This window comes from Ranitomeya imitator, chromosome 9 (genome assembly GCF_032444005.1).
Source record: "Ranitomeya imitator isolate aRanImi1 chromosome 9, aRanImi1.pri, whole genome shotgun sequence".
Lineage (NCBI taxonomy): Eukaryota > Metazoa > Chordata > Amphibia > Anura > Dendrobatidae > Ranitomeya > Ranitomeya imitator.
Window position 1 is genome coordinate 131,586,506 of NC_091290.1, and position 18,528 is coordinate 131,605,033.

The window sequence follows — 18,528 nt, forward strand, 5'->3', positions numbered from 1 at the left end:
TTGCCCACATCTACCGCCATGCACCACTCTACAGACTATCCTTGCTATTTAACAGTGTAACGCCATGTCTTTATTTGTTCAACGGGCGTCACTCTAAACGCTAGGCCCATCGCTGTCATATGCTTTGCCTGTTCTGCTGGCACTAACAGGGGTCACCAGTACTTACCACTAGGCCGCAAGTCCCTCATATGCGAGTCACTTAGTACCTCGTACGTTCGTCATACTGGCTGCCTTTGCTCCCTGAAGTGCGGCCACAGCCTACACCCTGTAACGTACGTGTACGCTGGAAGTAATGGCCCTTTGTACTTGGGTCTCCTCTCAGCACGGCAGACATTCCATCTCATCCAAAGAGCAGCGTCTGACCTTTGGTGCTTGACCCGCGGTGTCTGGATGTCAGGTCTTCACTGGCAATGTGTGGCCTTCAGGTCTTGCCCAGCAAAGTCTGGGCTTCCGTGCTTGACCAACAATATCTCGTCTGCTCCAGTATCGAGCCACACTTCTATTTCTCGGCTTCTGAGATGGACACTAGTGTGTCCATCTCACGTGTCCTCTCCTTCTTGCATGCTGGCCTTTTATATTTGACAACTGCGCCACAGGAATCACCTAACCAGGTGTCCCCTTCAAGTTCTTCCCTCTGGAAATGATTCCTCCATCTTTTAGTTCCGGCCTACTCGGCTCGTTCAGCAAATGGCAACATTCGGTAGTGAGTGCCGTGGAACGTTGATGAACCACATCTTTGGCTCTCCACCCCCTTACACTGGCACGAAAGCCTTGAGATGCATGCCATTCATAGATTTGATTTTGTGGTGTATGTACAGCAAGAGAAGCGCATAATTTGCTCCGATCTTTGGGTTATGGGGGGTACCAGTGGTCAGACCCTCAGTTCGGGAACAACCCTTTAAGTTTGTGTTCCAAGAGGCCACTGGTCAAAAGTTATAGACGGGTCAGGGCTTACAGGTTAGGCAAAGCAGATGGCTGCCCAGGGTGCCATTGGGAATGGGGCTGAATTTATGCATTAAAAATATATATATATGTATCAAAACATGTCTGAATAATTGTATTTTCCTGAATCTATCCCAAAATGCATTCTCCAGTAAACAGCGCCACTCTTGTTCACAGGTTGTGTCAAGCACTGCTGGTCATCCCTTTTCACAGCCCATGAGTAAGAGACTTCTTTATAATCCTCTAAAAAGGGACACCACATTAGTTCAGAAAAACTTTTTTACTTCTTTCTGTTTTTCAGAATATCTCCACCATTTTGGTACTAATCGATTGAAATGAACGCAATAAACGACAGTAACGTCATCGTTTCGGTTTTATTTCATTCTCCTATTATGGACATGTGTGTAAATGACCAGACATTCCACCACGTCATAAAATCTGAAGCATCTGTGCCATATCCTGCCAGGCTGGAGGATGAAGACAAGAGGATGATAATGAACTCAGTGTTTTGTAGCGTCGGTGTCGTGTAGACGGGGATGTGGATGATTCAGCCACAATCATGGAGGAAACAGATTTGGGGAGGAAACGTCTGACGACGAGGCGCAGGCTGATTAGACGCGGCTCCATGAAAACAACCATTGCTGATGGGTATATTTAGCCAATTGATGTATCAGTGACAAGTCCATACGTCACTGTCCGCACTGCGAGATGAAGACATTACACACAGTCACCGACGTCATGTTATATGATTACACCCGTTACAGCAGTCACTATTCTCTTGGCAGCTTGGTTCCAGTCCTGCCTGTAGATCACCCACTACTACATAATCTCCATCTTTTTTCATATTTGCAGTATTGTATGCAAAAAATCTATGCATAAAAAAACCTGATAAAATATGGGATGAATGAATCATTGGATGTTTTGGGCAATAATAAATAGTGATGAGCGAACGTGTTGGGATAAGGAGTTATCCGAGCATGCTCGAGTGGTAGCCGAGTGACTTCGGTGTGCTCAAAAATATGTTAGAGTCCCCGCAGCTGCATGTCTCCCGGCTGTTAGGTAGCAGGGATTGCCTGTTTGTTATACAATCCCTGCATGTGTTGCAGCTGTCGAACAGTCGCAAGACAATCAGGCGCGGGGACTCGAACATATTTTTTGAGCTGTTTTACTGTAAAAATGTATGCCAGACCCTTTCAAGGCATTGACCATACCAATAAAGGGGGCTGGCTGTCTTACTGTAATAGCTAAGCCAGACCCTTTCAAGGCATCAACTTTACAAATAAAGGGGACTGGCTGATAGATTTACTTTAGTGGCTAAGCCAGACGTCTTAACTGCATTGACCATGTGAATCAAGGGGGCTGGCTTGGCAAAGAATGAGGCAACTATCCAGTAGAGATTAGTGAATCTGCCAAAAATCTGTCTCTCCAGACCATACAGCATAATAAAAGAAGTACATCTCTCTCTGGCACTCACTTGTACCACTGCACAGATCCCCGCCTGATCCTCCGATCCTTTTCTAGATGCTTCTGATCCTCTTCTAGGTGCCTCCGATCCTATTCTAGGTGCCTCCTATCCTCTTCTAGGTGCCTCCGATCTTCTAGGTTCCTCTGATCTTCTAGGTGCCTGTGATCCTCTTCTATGTGCCTCAGATCTTCATCTAGGTGTCTCTGATCTTTTTCTAGGTACCTGTGATCCTCTTCTAGGTGCCTCTGATACTCTTCTATGTGCCTGCGATCCTCTTCTAGGTTCCTCTGATCTTCATATAGGTGCCTGCGATCCTCTTCTAATTGCTTCTGATCCTCTTCTAGGTGCCTGCGATCCTCTTCTAGGTGCCTCTGATCCTCTTCTAGATGCCTGCGATCCTCTTCTAGATGCCTGCGATCCTCTTCTAGGTGCCTGCGATCCTCTTCTAGATGCCTGCGATCCTCTTCTAGGTGCCTGCGATCCTCTTCTAGATGCCTGCGATCCTCTTCTAGATGCCTGTGATCCTCTTCTAGATGCCTGCGATCCTCTTCTAGGTGCCTGCGATCCTCTTCTAGGTGCCTCTGATCCTCTTCTAGGTGCCTCTGATCCTCTTTTAGGTGCCTCTGATCCTCTTCTAGGTGCCTGCGATCCTCTTCTAGGTGCCTGTGATCCTCTTCTAGGTGCCTCTGATCCTCTTCTAGGTGCCTCTGATCCTCTTCTAGGTGCCTCTGATCCTCTTCTAGGTGCCTCTGATCCTCTTCTAGGTGTCTGTGATACTCTTCTAGGCAGGGCCGTATTTGCCACTAGGCACTTGAGGGCATGTGCCTAGGGCGGGGACGATGCGGGGGGTGGCACCTGAGCAAGGTTTGTTTGTTTTTTTTTTTCAAGTCCTGGGTCACCTCCCGACCGACCGCCCACCCACCCTCCCCGCCTGCCTGCCTACCACCCTCCTTGAAGACGATACTCACCCTGCTCCAGCGATGCCTGGTCTCAGTGTCTGTAGCGCATCCTGAGTGAGCGGTCACGTGGTACCGCTCATTAAGGTCATGAATATGCGCATATTCATGACCTTAATGAGCGGTACCACCTGACCGCTCACTCAGGAAGAAGGTGCTGCGCCGGGAGTCGGGACGGAGCCAGAGGGATGTCGGCGTGGCCGTGCGGTGTGGGACAGGTGAGTATGAGGGATGGGGGGGAAGAAAGAGGATGGGGAGCCCGGAGCAGAGCCATGGGAGAAGGAGCGGGAGGGTGGAGAGATGAGCCATGCATACAGGGGGATTATGAGCCATGCATACAGGAGGGGGGAATATGAGCCATGCATACAGGAGGAGGGTGGAATATGAGTCATGCATATGGGATGGGAGGGAGATGAGCCACACATACAAGATGGGAGGGGGGCATTATACAGTATTGAGCATCATGTGGCGTCATTATACAGTATGGAGCATCATGTGTGGCCATTATACAGTATTCAGCATCATGTGTGGCCATTATATAGTATGTAGCATCATGTGTGGCCATTATACAGTATGGAGCATCATGTGTGGCCATTACACAGTATTGAGCATCATGTGTGGCCATTATACAGTATTGAGCATCATGTGGGGCCATTATACAGTATTGAACATCATGTGGGGTAATTATACAGTATGGAGCATCATGTGTGGCCATTATACAGTATGGAGCATCATGTGTGGCCAATGGCCATTATACAATATTGAGCATCATGTGTGGCCATTATACAGTATGGAGCATCATGTGTGGCCATTATACAGTATTCAGCATCATGTGTGGCCTTTATATAGTATGTAGCATCATGTGTGGCCATTATGCAGTATGGAGCATCATGTGTGGCCATTACACAGTATTGAGCATCATGTGTGGCCATTATACAGTATTGAGCATCATGTGGGGCCATTATACAGTATTGAACATCATGTGGGGTAATTATACAGTATGGAGCATCATGTGTGGCCATTATACAGTATGGAGCATCATGTGTGGCCAATGGCCATTATACAATATTGAGCATCATGTGTGGCCATTATACAGTATGGAGCATCATGTGTGGCCATTATACAGTATTCAGCATCATGTGTGGCCTTTATATAGTATGTAGCATCATGTGTGGCCATTATGCAGTATGGAGCATCATGTGTGGCCATTACACAGTATTGAGCATCATGTGTGGCCATTATACAGTATTGAGCATCATGTGGGGTCATTATACAGTATAGAGCATCATGTGGGGTAATTATACAGTATGGAGCATCATGTGTGGCCAAAATACAGTATGGAGCATCATGTGTGGCCAATGGCCATTATACAGTATTGAGCATCATGTGTGACCATTATACAGTATGGAGCATCATGTGTGGCCATTATACAGTATGGAGTATCATGTGTGGCCATTATACAGTATGGAGCACTGTGTGGCCATATTTATTTTTGTTTATAATTATTGTATATGAAACAGTGTGATCAGCAGTGCTAAATGGGTGTGGTTGGGACGTGGATATGGGTGTGACTAGATGTGAAATGGGTGTGGTCAGAGGCGTGGCCTAAAATTTGCCTCTTTATACCTCTTTCCCTTTTTCAAAAGTTGGGATATATGGTACCACATTTGCCAGATCACGGCAAGTACCACAAATCCCATGGGGAATGAATGAGGCCAAACGCAGTGTTGCCGTAAGTGATCCGCTACACGGCAGATGCAGAAAAACTGCCCGATCTGCTACTTTCACAACAGCGATTCTTGCCAAAGTCTATGTCGATAGTGTCATACTCACCAATGGGGGAGGCAGCACTAAAAGTGCCTAGGGCAGCAGAAACTCTAAATACGGCCCTGCTTCTAGGTGCCTGCGATCCTCTTCTAGGTGCCTGGGATGCTCTTCTAGGTGCCTCTGATGCTCTTCTAGGTGCTTACGATGCTCTTCTAGGTGCCTCTGATGCTCTTCTAGGTGCTTACGATGCTCTTCTAGGTGCCTCTGATGCTCTTCTAGGTGCTTACGATGCTCTTCTAGGTGCCTCTGATGCTCTTCTAGGTGCCTCTGGTGCTCTTCTAGATGTCTCCGGTCCTCTTCCATCTTCACAGTGATCTTTGATGCCTCTGATTCGTTCTAGGCCTGGTGACATCAAGACCAGAGGGACAAGTGAGGGTTGAGGAGAGCAGACAATTATATTTTTTACCTTTTTAACCCCTTCCCAGTTCTTTATAAATTTTCCCTAATAGCCCCAAAAATTGGATTCTGGTGACTCTGAATTGTTCTGCAACATTCAAAGTGAATATGAATTGATGTGACATCAGCGCTGCAGCAGTGGAGACTCACCGCTGGACCCGGGGAGGGTGAGTAAAGCCAGTTTGTTTTTGGGGATTTTTTTTTTCAAACACACAGCAGCCGGTGGACAGGGGTTTTCTGAAACCATAAAACCCCTTTAAAAAGGCATTGTCTTATTGATGTAATCTTTTTAGATAGAAAAAGTTGAGGTAGGACCTTCCTTGCATTTTCTTTGAATGGACACGAGAGTGAGCTGTAATACCACACACAACCTCCAGATGGGGGGGCACTGTTTTTAGAAGAAAGCTGCTATGTTTTACTAAACCTGAATTACCTGAATGTTTCCCTTAATTAAAAAAAATGGAAATCATCTCCTTATTTGCTGATTCTTCGGTGAAAATGTGGTGCACCGATCAGTACAAGCAGAGCTGCAGTGCAAAGCATGGCGGTCCAGACAGAAACGTAATATTAGCCAACTAAAGGATGGGAATTTGGTCAGGTCATAAAAAATGTATAAATGGGAGAAGCAAACACGAGACCCCTCTGTCTTGGGTTATAAAACTCACCCGGGTTCATGTTGATCTTTCCTATAGACCCCTCGATCACTTTCCACTTCTACTTTCCATATGTTTCTTATGTTACTAGTTTGCCGCTGGCATAGAATATTTTCGGAGTAAATTCGCCTTTATGAAATTCATACACGCCAGAGGGTATTTTTTAACTGCAATGACTCTAAAAGTGGTTAGTCCACTCGCGTCACCGTGCCCCCGAAGGCATCCAGCCATGTTTAATGTGACAGCAATCATCCTCCCCGGAGACGTCTTTTAAAAAAAAAAATGCTCATTCGTTATAGCTCAACTGCACTGAATAATTAATAAAACATGGCGTTTTTTCTCTAAACTGCTTTGGCCTAGGAAATAAAATCTGATCTGACATTACCGGCTGTACATCGTAGGGGAGCGCTTATCTCCTCCAAGCTAAGCTGTTTGTGCTTCGTTCTGATTCTTTTGCCTCAAATTTTGGCAAAATAAGTAGCTTTCTGGCAGATATCACTGACATCCATGTTCACTCTAATCGGGTTGCCTTCTGTGTCACAGGGTCACCCTGATTAAAGGGGAATTCTCAAGTTTGGAAGTTATCCCCTGTCAATGGGATAGGAGATACCTTCCTGATCTCTGGGGGTCCGACCACAGTGACACTCACCCATCCTGAGACCCGTGAATCTAAAGAGGCCCATGTATCGAGAGGTGGTGGTTCATGCACCCTGATCTCTGGGGGTCCGACCACAGTGACTCTCACCTATCCTGAGATCCGTGAATCTAAAGAGCCCCATGTATCGAGTGGTGGTCGTTCATGTGCATTTGTTCCCCATTCATTCTTAATGAGACCACTGTAGAACGCTAAGTTGGTCTTCAGCACTCCCTTAAAAATGAATAGAGCAGCAGTACACATGATCTGTCACTGCTCCATTCACACGGGATTCTTCAGAGCCCCAGTTCTTAGGATCCTTGGTGGTGCCAGTGCTGGAATCCCCAATGATCGGGAAGTTATCCCCTATCCAATAGGGGATGACTTCCAAACTTGAGAATACCCCTTTAAGTGATTTTTCTACACTCAACTAAAACTGGTCATACACTTTAGACAGTTGACTGTGAAATCATAGTCCCATCTCTCCCAACTCGCCCATACACAGAAACACTCAGATACATATCTACTACCTACCTCCCAAAGCCAAGAAGACAATCATTCCTGCAGCCAACCCCTCCAAGCTGCAGTGGCACAGAGCATGGAGACCCTTAAATATGTAACACCCCAGGTAACCGGTTGTTACAGTGATATTGCCTTCCTTTCGGGGAGGGCAATATCACGCTTGGAGGCAAGGAGGATTCTCTTTACCAGGTAACGCACCCACATTCAACACATTCCAAATCTAGGCCAGAAGGGGGAGCTCTGAACCCGGATTCAGGGGAGCTTCCCTCAGATAGTGATATCCTTGTCTGGAGGATTAGTTAGTCAGTCTGTTGGAGGGAGAGAAGGAAGTCTGGAACAGAGAGCAGAAAGTGGAGCCGTGCAGCCAGGACTGAGCTGCAGCTCCTGGGAAAGGAAGTGAACCTGAGGGGTTGAAAGTGGTGGAGCTACTGAGGAAAGGAGCACAGTGGAGAAGGAAAGGGACTCAGAGGGGAAACTGTGACCGGGCACCCTCAGAGCCGAAGCACAGGAATGGGCACCGGGAGCCCGAGGCTGTGGCGTACTCCAGGACACACGGCAGAACTGGAGGGCATAGAACTGTATGTGATTTGCCCACACCACACCTGAAGGTGAAGAGCCTGGAGTTACCGTGTCAGAGACCCCAAGAGAACAGCTCAAGTTGCCTACCATGGAGGTACTGTCCCAGGACAGGAGAGCGAAAGGGGTTCCTTGTCAGCAAGCTACAGGTAGCAAGGGACCAGAAAACCAGCGCATAGTGGAAGGCTCCCAACCTGACCTGCCAAGGGGATTTCTACTTGTTTTTGGGCTGCCTGGACTCCTTCTGCACCTGTTGCCAGTAACCTGGACTGTAGGTTGACTACTACTTCAGTAAACCAGGTAAAGACTGCAACTCTGTGTCCTCCGTTATTTATCTGCAACACACCATCCTTGCCATACACCTAGGGAGCCCTAGGGACCCCGCTTCACCTGTGGGAAGCGCCACCATCTTGCTGCAACAACATCACCCCAGAGGACCCCTTTAAGCAGCATCAGTCCCCTCTGACCGAGAACCCCAGGTGATGTCACAAATAGACTTTATTCTAAAATACCCCTTAAAGACCTTTCCACTTTAATTGAGTGCCCAGGGCCACCGTGACATCCCCTTTAAGTGCAACTTGTACCGAGTACCCCAGGCCCTTGCGGGCGACTCAAATATATGTGGCAAGATATGTTTATGAGATAAAGGGAATTATTAGAACAAGAGGTACATGATTTTCTAGTGTTAATGGTTCTCTTGACAAGGTGGATTGTCTAAGGCATAGGTCAGGGGGAGCAGCATGGACCAAAAATGATGGAACAGCAGAGAGGGATGGCACATGGATCATTGAAGACCAGAACAATGCAATGTTCACTCAAACAAACACTGGTTCTCAATGAAGTAGAGTAAAACATTTGCAGAACACTTAATTGGCATCTGAATTGGTACTCCATGGAGTCCAGACCATGCTCCTTTGTGATAATTTGTTGGTGTAATGTATCCACACCTTTTCATTACAGCCAGGCTCTTCTTGGGTTCACTCACCAACCCTACCTACCTCTCAAAGACAAGAATACAGTCATTCGTGCCACCAACCACTCCAACCTGCAGTGGCCCAGAACATGGAGAGCCTTAAATATATGTGGCAAGATATGTTTATGAGATACAGGGAATAGTAAGAACAAGATGTTCGTGATTTTAAGGCCTCACTTGGCAAGGTGGGTTCTCTAATCCATAGGTCAGGACGAGCAGCACGGACCGAAGGCGATGGCACGTGGATCAGCGAAGACCAACACAAAGCAATGTTCACCCAGACAAACACTGGTTCTCAATGAAGTAGAGTAAAAAATTGGCAGAGCACGGAATAGGTTTCCGAGTTGGCACTCCATGGGATCCAGGCCAGGGCAGTGCACACATCCTTAGCTAGCAATCTAATGCTGGTATTCTGGGTATCTCTCATGATTACTTGGCACATATAAACACCATCTCGTGATCCCTGTACGCAGGATGTGTTCTCGCTTTGGTGAAGTTCTGGCTTGGCTCATCATCTAATAATTTCAAGCCCATGTCCTTGACTCTTGAGGGCATATGTTGCACAGATAGAGTTGTATTCCCCATTATTAGACCTTCATGATGTTGGACGATTTAACCACGGAGCGTACAATGACCTTTATATCCTTGATCCCATCTTCTATAAATCTGCTCTCTATTCCCTATGTCTGAAGATACTTTAGAAATTAAATATTGCATATACAGTACAGCGCCTAAATGTATTTCCTTAATATCTATTTGTTTTTCATCATTTGCAAGAAAGAATGATTTTATTTTTTCTTTAACGTGGCCTTCAGAAACGTGTGCGGCTGGAATAATGAATGAAGAATTTGGACAGAGAGCCCCATGGGGGTTACGTTCTGGAAGATTTCCGAGGCTCTAACCCATTATTTTCAGATTCAAAGTGTCAAGTCCCTCCCGCTGAAGTTCAATGTACAAAGCTGGCGAGGAAAAGACGCTGATCGTCTGCTTCAAACTGTGACCTACCTGATCTGGGTCACCTCGTACGGAGAAGGTAGCCTGTGGGACGGAGAGAAATAAGTAATTAAGATGTATCTAGGACAATGTGTACTAAACAAGCAAAAACAGAGCAAACTTTCAAGCAACGCAAGCCGTGGGCATATGGCTCATAAAATTCTGCTGTATTATTTCCGAAAAAAATGTATATTTACTCTCGGCTAGAAGATCATATTTTTATGGAGAATAGGCTTGTGCTGCTTTATGGGAAAGAAATGGGGTATATTCCTGTAAAGCCAGAAATTAAGGAATATATGGCACAAAGAAGGAATGGGGCAAGCTTTTTAGGAACTAAGAACATAAGGTTTTAGCAAAATTTGGCTTTATCAGCGCTCTGGACATATGGCTTCTTGGAGTATTGGGCTTTAAAATAATGAAACATATGTGGCAAGTAATGTTTAGGACATAAAAGGAATTATAAAAACAAGAGGTACACGATTTTCAAGTATTAAATGTTTACCTGAAAAGGTGGATTCTCTAGGTCAGAGTGAATAGCAGAGACCAAAGGCGATGGCACAGCAGATTTGGATGGCATGTGAATCAGAAAGGGAAATTGTCACCCAAACAAACATTACTTCTCAATACAGTTGAGAAAAAGATTTGCAGGACACTGAATTGGTGCCAAGTTGGTTAGATAGAAGAGTCATGGTGAGCAGCACGGACCAAAGATGATGGCACAGGAGAGTTGGATGGCATATGGATCAGCGAGGACCAGGACAGGGCAATGATCACCCAAACTAACATTGGTTCTCAATAGAGTTGAGCAACAGATTCACAGGACCCTGGATCAGCGTCCAAGTTGGAAATCCGTGGGGTCCAAACCAAGGCAGTTCAATGCTGACATTATGGGCAGCTCTTATGACTAATTGGCCTCTGCTCTGTCATGTCGGACATGGAGGTTTGAAGTCCTCGAAATCTATTTTTGCTCAACTCTAGTTTTCGATTTTTGCCTAAAGATCAAGTGACAAACAGGAAAAAGTTTATTGTGGTTGAGAGCATTATTAACATGGGCAAAAAAATAAAAAGATCATTGGCCGTAGCACCCATCCTCCCCTCATCCAACCAGGGAATGTGGTTTTCGAAATTGAGAGGAGAAAATGGACTATTGTAAGGACAATCATTTGTACAACCCAATCACGACCAAAGCAAAGTAAAAAAGAGCAGTAATTGATTTCCTGTAAAGCATATCGATGACTGTTATGGGCAGTTTTTCTGACAGTGAAGGACGTGAGCTGCTGGAAAATGAACATTTTTCTTCCCAAAATAAAAAATGCCCCTTTTTTTCCTGAATCCGGCGCTGTTTTTCTTTTGTTCCTGCTCCTCTCCGTTCCTCAGATATGGCCCCATCTTTTCTGTATAAAAACATAGTCTCTGTATCTAAGTGGGCGTGGTCCTCATCGCTTCTCTGTGGGGATCTTCCTAATGATCACGCCCACTTGGCAGAAAGGCTGCATTTACATGCAAGGAAGATGGGGTCATATCTCAGGAATGGAGAGGAGCAGGGAAAAAAGAAAAACATCGCCGGATTCAGAAGAACAGCGACATTTACATCAGATAAAATAATTACATATTTGTTGAAAGTGAAAAGTCCCCTTTAAAGGGTATCTATCACCTATATTATTTATTAACAATTAAAACCAGATAATGATACATATTCTTTTTTTCCTAATCTCTATTCTTTTAATATAGATTTTCTTATTGAATTTTCAGCACATGGATATGTGAATGGCCATCTTGCCTGAGCCTCTGTTAACAGCATGTATTATAGCAGCCATAGACAGGCTTTGACTTCAATGGGAGAGCTTTTCCGATAGCCCAGAAGAACATTACACATCACGTCAGACCACAACAGGTAATAACAGACCACTTCACAAAAAGATGAACTTTTTATTTTCCCCGATTTAAAATTCACTGGCCCGAACAGAGGAGATCAATAGCTAATTTCTATTTCCATAATAGAGCTGAACATAATGGACATGTCGTATGTGTGCGCATTTATTTCCAGACGTAATTACTAGAAGGACATCCATCTAATAGATCAGATTGGGAGGGAAAAAAAGAAAAAAAGAAATTTCGACAGGTTGTTTATCAAAGTCAATACAAGAATGCTTATGGTAAAGTGACGGGACAGAAGGCGGAATAACAACCTATTCTAGCTGATATTTACATTGTGCTGAGCTCAGAGTAGAAAGTCCAGGGCAGAAAATTTTCCTATCTGAATTAAATGAATGGACAAACATTGAAAACCAATTAAGAAAAGCCCGAGTGACTCCAACATTTCTTCTCCATGGTTGTCCACCGATAGATGAGTAGAAGATACAGAATCCTAGAATGTTAGAGTTGGAAGGGACCTCAAGGGTCATCATGTCCAACCTTCTGCTCAATGTAGGAGTCACTAAACCATCTCAGACAGATGTCTGTCCAGCCTCTTCCATATTGAGAAGAGCTCAATATGTTATTACGGGTTTCTGAGACCTATTTATGACAAAACATCACAGTTTATGACGATTAAAGAGGCTTCCTCCATGAGAATCAGACCTTTATTCACCCTTTTCTGACCCAAGATGCCCTCGTTACACCTCAATTACATGTCCTAACTGTATAAAGACAAAAGATCTTTTCTATGATCATTCTCCCCTCATGCAATTTACATATTCCTCATATTGCCCGTTTACACAAAGAGGATGTGATTTGACCAACGTTGATTTTAAGGCCCACATAAAAGATGTGAGTATTTGCTTAGCTGGCACGTTTACATAGGGTGATGATTGGGAACAAATATTTCTATGATTGTTCGTCCAACTGATAATCAACTCAATGTTAAATTTCCAAAAATGATCTCAAATAATGGTCATTACAGCTTCTCTAGTAGATGAGACCTACTTTTCCATATTTTCTGTGCAAGTATGGACATTCGTTAAGCAGATTTTCCATTCAGGAGTCTAGGAATAATAGGTGACAGCCTCCATAGAGCTTGTCTTCCATTTCTTGGTGTTATTTTTTGGGGAAAAAAAATGGAAAGTAGAGAAATAACTAATAAATGGAAAGAATAAAAAAATCAAACAAAGGGATTTTTTAGGAATAGAAAGCAATGGTCTAAACTTAAGATCTGTGATCAAGGAGGGTTGGATTCTCAGGAGTAACCATCAAAATAAAAGGGACATTGCTCTAGTGGACTCTGTGGTCCTTTTAGGGTTTTACTTTCGTACATAAGACTGTGCCAAGTACTCAAGGTCAACTGATCATGGAGGTTCCAGGAATCATCCATCGGCCAATCAAGGTATTGATGGCCTAATCTAAAGATCACCCTTAAGAGAGTTGTGGCTGGGAAAACACATTTTGCCCATGTGTCCTGGACATCAGCCAGTAGCTCACGATTGACGTCCCTGTAGATAATTTTGCTTAGGGTTGCAAAAATCCAAAAAGTTTCACACATTTCTTCTTCCTTATAAGTTTACTATTACGTAGTGCCCAGTTTTAAGTTTCACCAGTGGAAAAAAAATAGAATCTGAAATACATTTTATCTGGTTTCCTCCATGAAAACCAGTGGCTTCAAGCCTCAGTGATGTGAAGAACAATCAAAGGAAGGAAGTGTACTGGGTGGGATCAGGCTTATTCCAGAATGGACTTCGCTGGATATTTTGGAATTCACAGACTCCTGAACTGACCTGTATCTTTTGTTCCTTTGTGTTCCTGTGACCGGTGGATTATTTCTTCGATTTTTAAGGTTTTTCAGATTGGGATTTCTTGGGTGTCTTCCCAACAAACAGGTACGTGGTTTTGATTGATTTAGAATTGTATTGATTTATTCTGCTCTTCATAATCTCCTCAGTTGTCGGAACATTGGTCTAAAATCGCTTTGAAAAGTCAGGAGGTTCCTGTTTTTGGCAGTGAACCTTACACTTAGACCAAGTCAACTCCTCTTTCTTTTGAACTCCTCTTTCAATTTGTGTTTACCCTCAGTTTGATGGCTGGATCTTGGCTCTGGTTTCTGATTTCATTGTTGGTAGCTTGTAATTGAGATCTTGTCACTTGTCTCTGATCAACTATGCTTTTGAAAAATGTGGCTTGGGAAGCCACAATGTTAAGGCAGTGACAGAGTAAAGACTAATGGACATTAGGTCTTTCGGGGTTTGTTTTGCCTGTAGAGCTTTAGATCCTGATCTTATCTTCAGCTAGAAGACAGGGGTCTAAAAGTAGAAAACCCATCTAATAACTCAACATACCCTCAGAACATAGATAAAATGGTTGTCCAAAATTGATCACTCTAACATATTATGCTATATTTTTACTAGGCTTTTTAAAAGTCATTATATGGTTCTCTGGGTGTTGAGGAACTACAAATCACAACACCTCTTATCTACCAGAGATAATTAACATGTACAACTAGCTTATTTTATATTAAGATCTTTGTGGACCACTAGTTCCTTTGATCATGGCTCCAAAAACTGCCTAAGTCATTCCTTGTCATGAAGGACTTTTTGATATTATTCCAGGAGCATGCTGACATTTTGGCATGAGGGCACTGCCATGGGGACAAGGCCTTAAGGGCGTATGGTAAATAATAATGAAAGTAATCCTAGAGTAAAATTTGTTACCTGACTCAAGTGCCTAATAACTCTAAAGTTTGGTGAGAACCTTTCCACAAAGCTCCCATATTTACAGGATAAGAGATAAATGGCTGATCACTGGAGATCCCACCAGTGATAAGGTTTGGAGACCTGATCCCTGTTTTTTCTCAGAATTCCCAGTACTGAATGGAACGGCATGGTCTCACACACTAACGCTTCATTAATTGCCTATTGGACATACACTTGGGTATCTCCATCAGTCCCATGCAACGTTGCACGTGTGAAACAATATAGCTCCATTCAATCCAAGAAGCAGTGAGGAAGAACAAGAGATTGGAAACCCAATCCAGTGATCTTTGGGGGTCTGGCAGTGGCATCCATAGTGTTCACTCATCTAGCTGGGAATAGGGGACAGATGACTTTCATGGCAGAGCCCCCTCCCTACAATACCCAGTGGGACTGGACCACTCTGTCCATCACTGCTGTTATTATAATTTATACGGTATATATATATATATATATGTATATATATATATATATATATACATTCACACTGAAGGCATCAAAACAATGAATTAACACATGTGGAATTATATACTTAACAAAAAAGTGTGAAACAACTGAAATTATGTCTTATATTCTAGGTTCTTCAAAGTAGCCACCTGTTGCTTTGATGACTGCTTTGCACACTCTTGGCATTTTCTTGATGAGCTTCAAGAGGTAGTCACCGGGAATGGTCTTCCAACAATCTTGAAGGAGTTCCCAGAGATGCTTAGCACTTGTTGGCCGTTTTGCCTTCACTCTGCGGTCCAGCTCACCCCAAACCATCTCGATTGGGTTCAGGTCTGGTGACTGTGGAGGCCAGGTCATCTGGCGTAGCACCCCATCACTCTCCTTCTTGGTCAAATAGCCCTTACACAGCCTGGAGGTGTGTTTGGGGTCATTGTCCTGTTGAAAAATAAATGATGGTCCAACTAAACGCAAACTGGATGGAATAGCATGCCGCTGCAAGATGCTGTGGTAGCCATGCAGTCCTCATGTGAGCCAATTACTTTGTAGCACTTGATGGTTTTTGCCTCTGCACTTGGGGACACTTTCAAAGTTTTCCCTATTTTTCGGACTGACTGACCTTCATTTATTAAAGTAATGATGGCCACTCGTTTTTCTTTACTTAGCTGCTTTTTTCTTGCCATAATACAAATTCTAACAGTCTATTCAGTAGGACTATCAGCTGTGTATCCACCAGACTTCTGCTCAACACAACTGATGGTCCCAACCCCATTTATAAGGCAATAAATCCCACTTATTAAACCTGACAGGGCACACCTGTGAAGTGAAAACCATTCCCGGTGACTACCTCTTGAAGCACATCAAGAGAATGCCAAGAGTGTGCAAAGCAGTCATCAAAGCAAAAGGTGGCTATTTTGAAGAACCTAGAATATAAGACATAATTTCAGTTGTTTCACACTTTTTTGTTAAGTATATAATTCCACATGTGTTAATTCATAGTTTTGATGCCTTTAGTGTGAATGTACAATTTTCATAGTCCTGAAAATACAGAAAAATCTTTAAATGAGAAGGTGTGTCCAAACTTATATATATATATACATGTTTGTGTGTTACGCTTTTATCACAAATATCATAGAATTTATTTGTAATTTTTTCTATAGTCTTTATTTCTGTGGATGAGTCCACATTCTGACATACTATGTAAAATACTGAGAGGTACACCCTAATATAATGTCTTTGGGCTGCAAAGTAATGTATTGTTCTATCTATGGCAAGGTCAATAGACAACCCACTATTGGTCAATAGACAACCCACTCTTAGGTACTTTCCCTCACAAAAATGTGGAGGTTTTGTCCAACTGTATGGTTTGGGTCACCATATAGAAGCAAATGTACTGATTCCCTTGTACTAAGAGTAGAGTACAAACTTATATCACATATATTCGTGTCAAGGGTAGTAAATCTTGACATCACACTTGTTGAAATAGCCGACCTCATGTACAGTATCCAAAAGTACCAATGATAAGTCATATCCAGGTTTGTCTCACCATGACCATGGTCATCTAATTGGTTTCGTAGACTCAAGGGCAAACCCACATTTTCAATTTAATGCACATTGGTCTACAATGACTGCCTTCACTACTGGACTGGGACTGTGGAGATGACCAGCCCTGGACTTTGCATTTTCCTATGTAGGATCCCCAACAATAACTATCACTGAACTTTAGGCTGATCAGACAACTAAGAAAATTAATATTGTTCAGTTTTTTCATAGTTATATTTCTTGATGATGTTTACAGCCAGAATTAGATAGAGCCATTGAGCGAAACAGCCGTACATCAAGGTAGGTCAACAGAATGGACCTCACACAGACAAAGGGCCTCAGTGGTGTTCACCTCTTGGATCAGCCTAAATAAATTGGGTTGTTTTGATTTTACTCATCCAGGTCTGGTCATTTCCTTAGTTCCAGTCCTGAAGGCAGGAGGTTTTGGTTATACGGGCATAACCACGGGTTAAGGAAATCAACCAGCTAGTCATGATGAGCCAAAGCTGGTGATAACTTATATTTGATACCTTTGGATATTCCATATCAGATTGTTTATTTCACCAGCCATAGAGGTGACATCATGAAAGTCTACATTTCGGCAAGGAAAAGTAAAGGAAACTGACCAAACATTTTCTCCCGAGTCTGACTGGAGAAGTTTCAGTTGCTTGTGGAGCCTCACAATTACCAACATTGCGGAGATTGTGAACATTGTGAAGTCTCCTGGTACAGCAATTATTTACTAAAGGTTAGACAAGACCCAAGACACATCCTGCTTTTGTTTGAAAAGAATAGGAAACAGGAAACTTAATGTATCCGAGCTTCCATGGATTTAGAAAGAGTGACGACACTTCACACAATTCTTTACCTTGAGATTTATACAATTACTAACCTGTAGTATTATACATGGAGAACAATGGCTTCTAAATGCCACCTGTTAGAAACGGACCATAAACGCAGCCTGAAGTGCTCCCATTAATGCCCACCACTGCTCCATTCCTTATCTATGGGACTCAGAACTCAGCTATCAGCCCCATAGACAATGAATAGTGTGGTGCACATGCGTAACTATTGTTCCATTCAATCGGGGTTCTTTAGAGCCATGCATTCGAGAACATTGAAGGTCCCTGTGGCGAGACCCTTGAAATCAGCAATTTATTACCGATCCTTTGGGAATAAGGAATATTTGTTCCAACTCATGGAAATGGACATTTTTTCGGGACGAAAAATGTGAACAAAGTTTTACAGGGCTCTTTTATGAGGATGTGATAAATGCAGAAAAAGTTTCCTTAAATCAGGCATAGGATACAAGCAGCTTGTTAATTCTAAACTGTGATATAATAATAAAGAAAAATAATTTTATATATGGCGTCAATATATATTGCATTACAGAGGGGACTTGTGCAGACAATAAAGACATTACATAGTAACACAATTCTACATATACTAAGATGAGTGAGGGCACTGCTGCTCGCAAGCTACGATCTGCAAGGAAATAGGGGAGACCCAAAAGGTTATGGTAAAAAATGGTTGTGTTGTAGAGTACAGCCATCAATATAATAAATAGGGGGATTCACAGAACTCTGCCGGTCACCAGCCAGTGTGTGTACAAGTACAGACACAGATGCAGCGAGGGACATAATTTGACGAAAATTTTGGAAGAGCGGAACTGGAATGGTTACATAAATGAGGTGAGGTCAGTCTAAAGAAGTGCATTTTTATGGCACGCTTAAAACTCTGAGTATTAGGAATTAATGAAATTGTCCTGGGTAGTACATTCCAGAGAAATGGCGCAGCACAAGAGAAGACTTGAAAACGGGAGTGGGAGGGTCAGATTATCGGGGATGTTAATCTTAGTTCATTACCAAAATGGAGTAGGGTTATAGACAGAGAAAAGGGAAGAGATATAGGGTGGTGCAGAACTGT

The 18,528-nt window shown here is 43.3% G+C and overlaps 2 protein-coding genes across 2 annotated transcripts in view; one reads left to right on the forward strand and one right to left on the reverse strand.

Annotated features, from left to right (window-relative positions):
* Nucleotides 1–2,496: 2,496 nt before the first annotated feature.
* Nucleotides 2,497–5,493, reverse strand: LOC138648636 (golgin subfamily A member 6-like protein 4). The gene is made up of 2 exons (XM_069738421.1): nucleotides 5,334–5,493; nucleotides 2,497–3,188 (listed from the first exon to the last, which is right to left on the reverse strand). The coding sequence occupies exons 1-2, from the start codon at nucleotides 5,491–5,493 to the stop codon at nucleotides 2,497–2,499; spliced, it is 852 nt and encodes a 283-aa protein (XP_069594522.1).
* An 8,120-nt stretch (nucleotides 5,494–13,613) lies between these two features.
* Nucleotides 13,614–18,528, forward strand: part of CDH5 (cadherin 5) — a 34,644-nt gene continuing 29,729 nt past the window's right edge. Inside the window, exon 1 of the mRNA XM_069738907.1 lies at nucleotides 13,614–13,749. The gene's annotated coding sequence lies outside the window, so the exon portion shown is untranslated. The remainder of the gene's footprint in view (nucleotides 13,750–18,528) is intronic.

What these genes read in the sequence shown, in the direction of transcription:
- LOC138648636 (XM_069738421.1), bottom strand. Translation starts at nt 5,493, where the DNA reads ATGGAAGAGGACCGGAGACATCTAGAAGAGCACCAGAGGCACCTAGAA. An exon ending in GAGGCACCTAGAAGAGCATC is followed by an intron (nt 3,189 to 5,333) that starts GTAAGCACCTAG and finishes GGCCCTGCCTAG; the next exon opens with AAGAGTATCACAGACACCTA.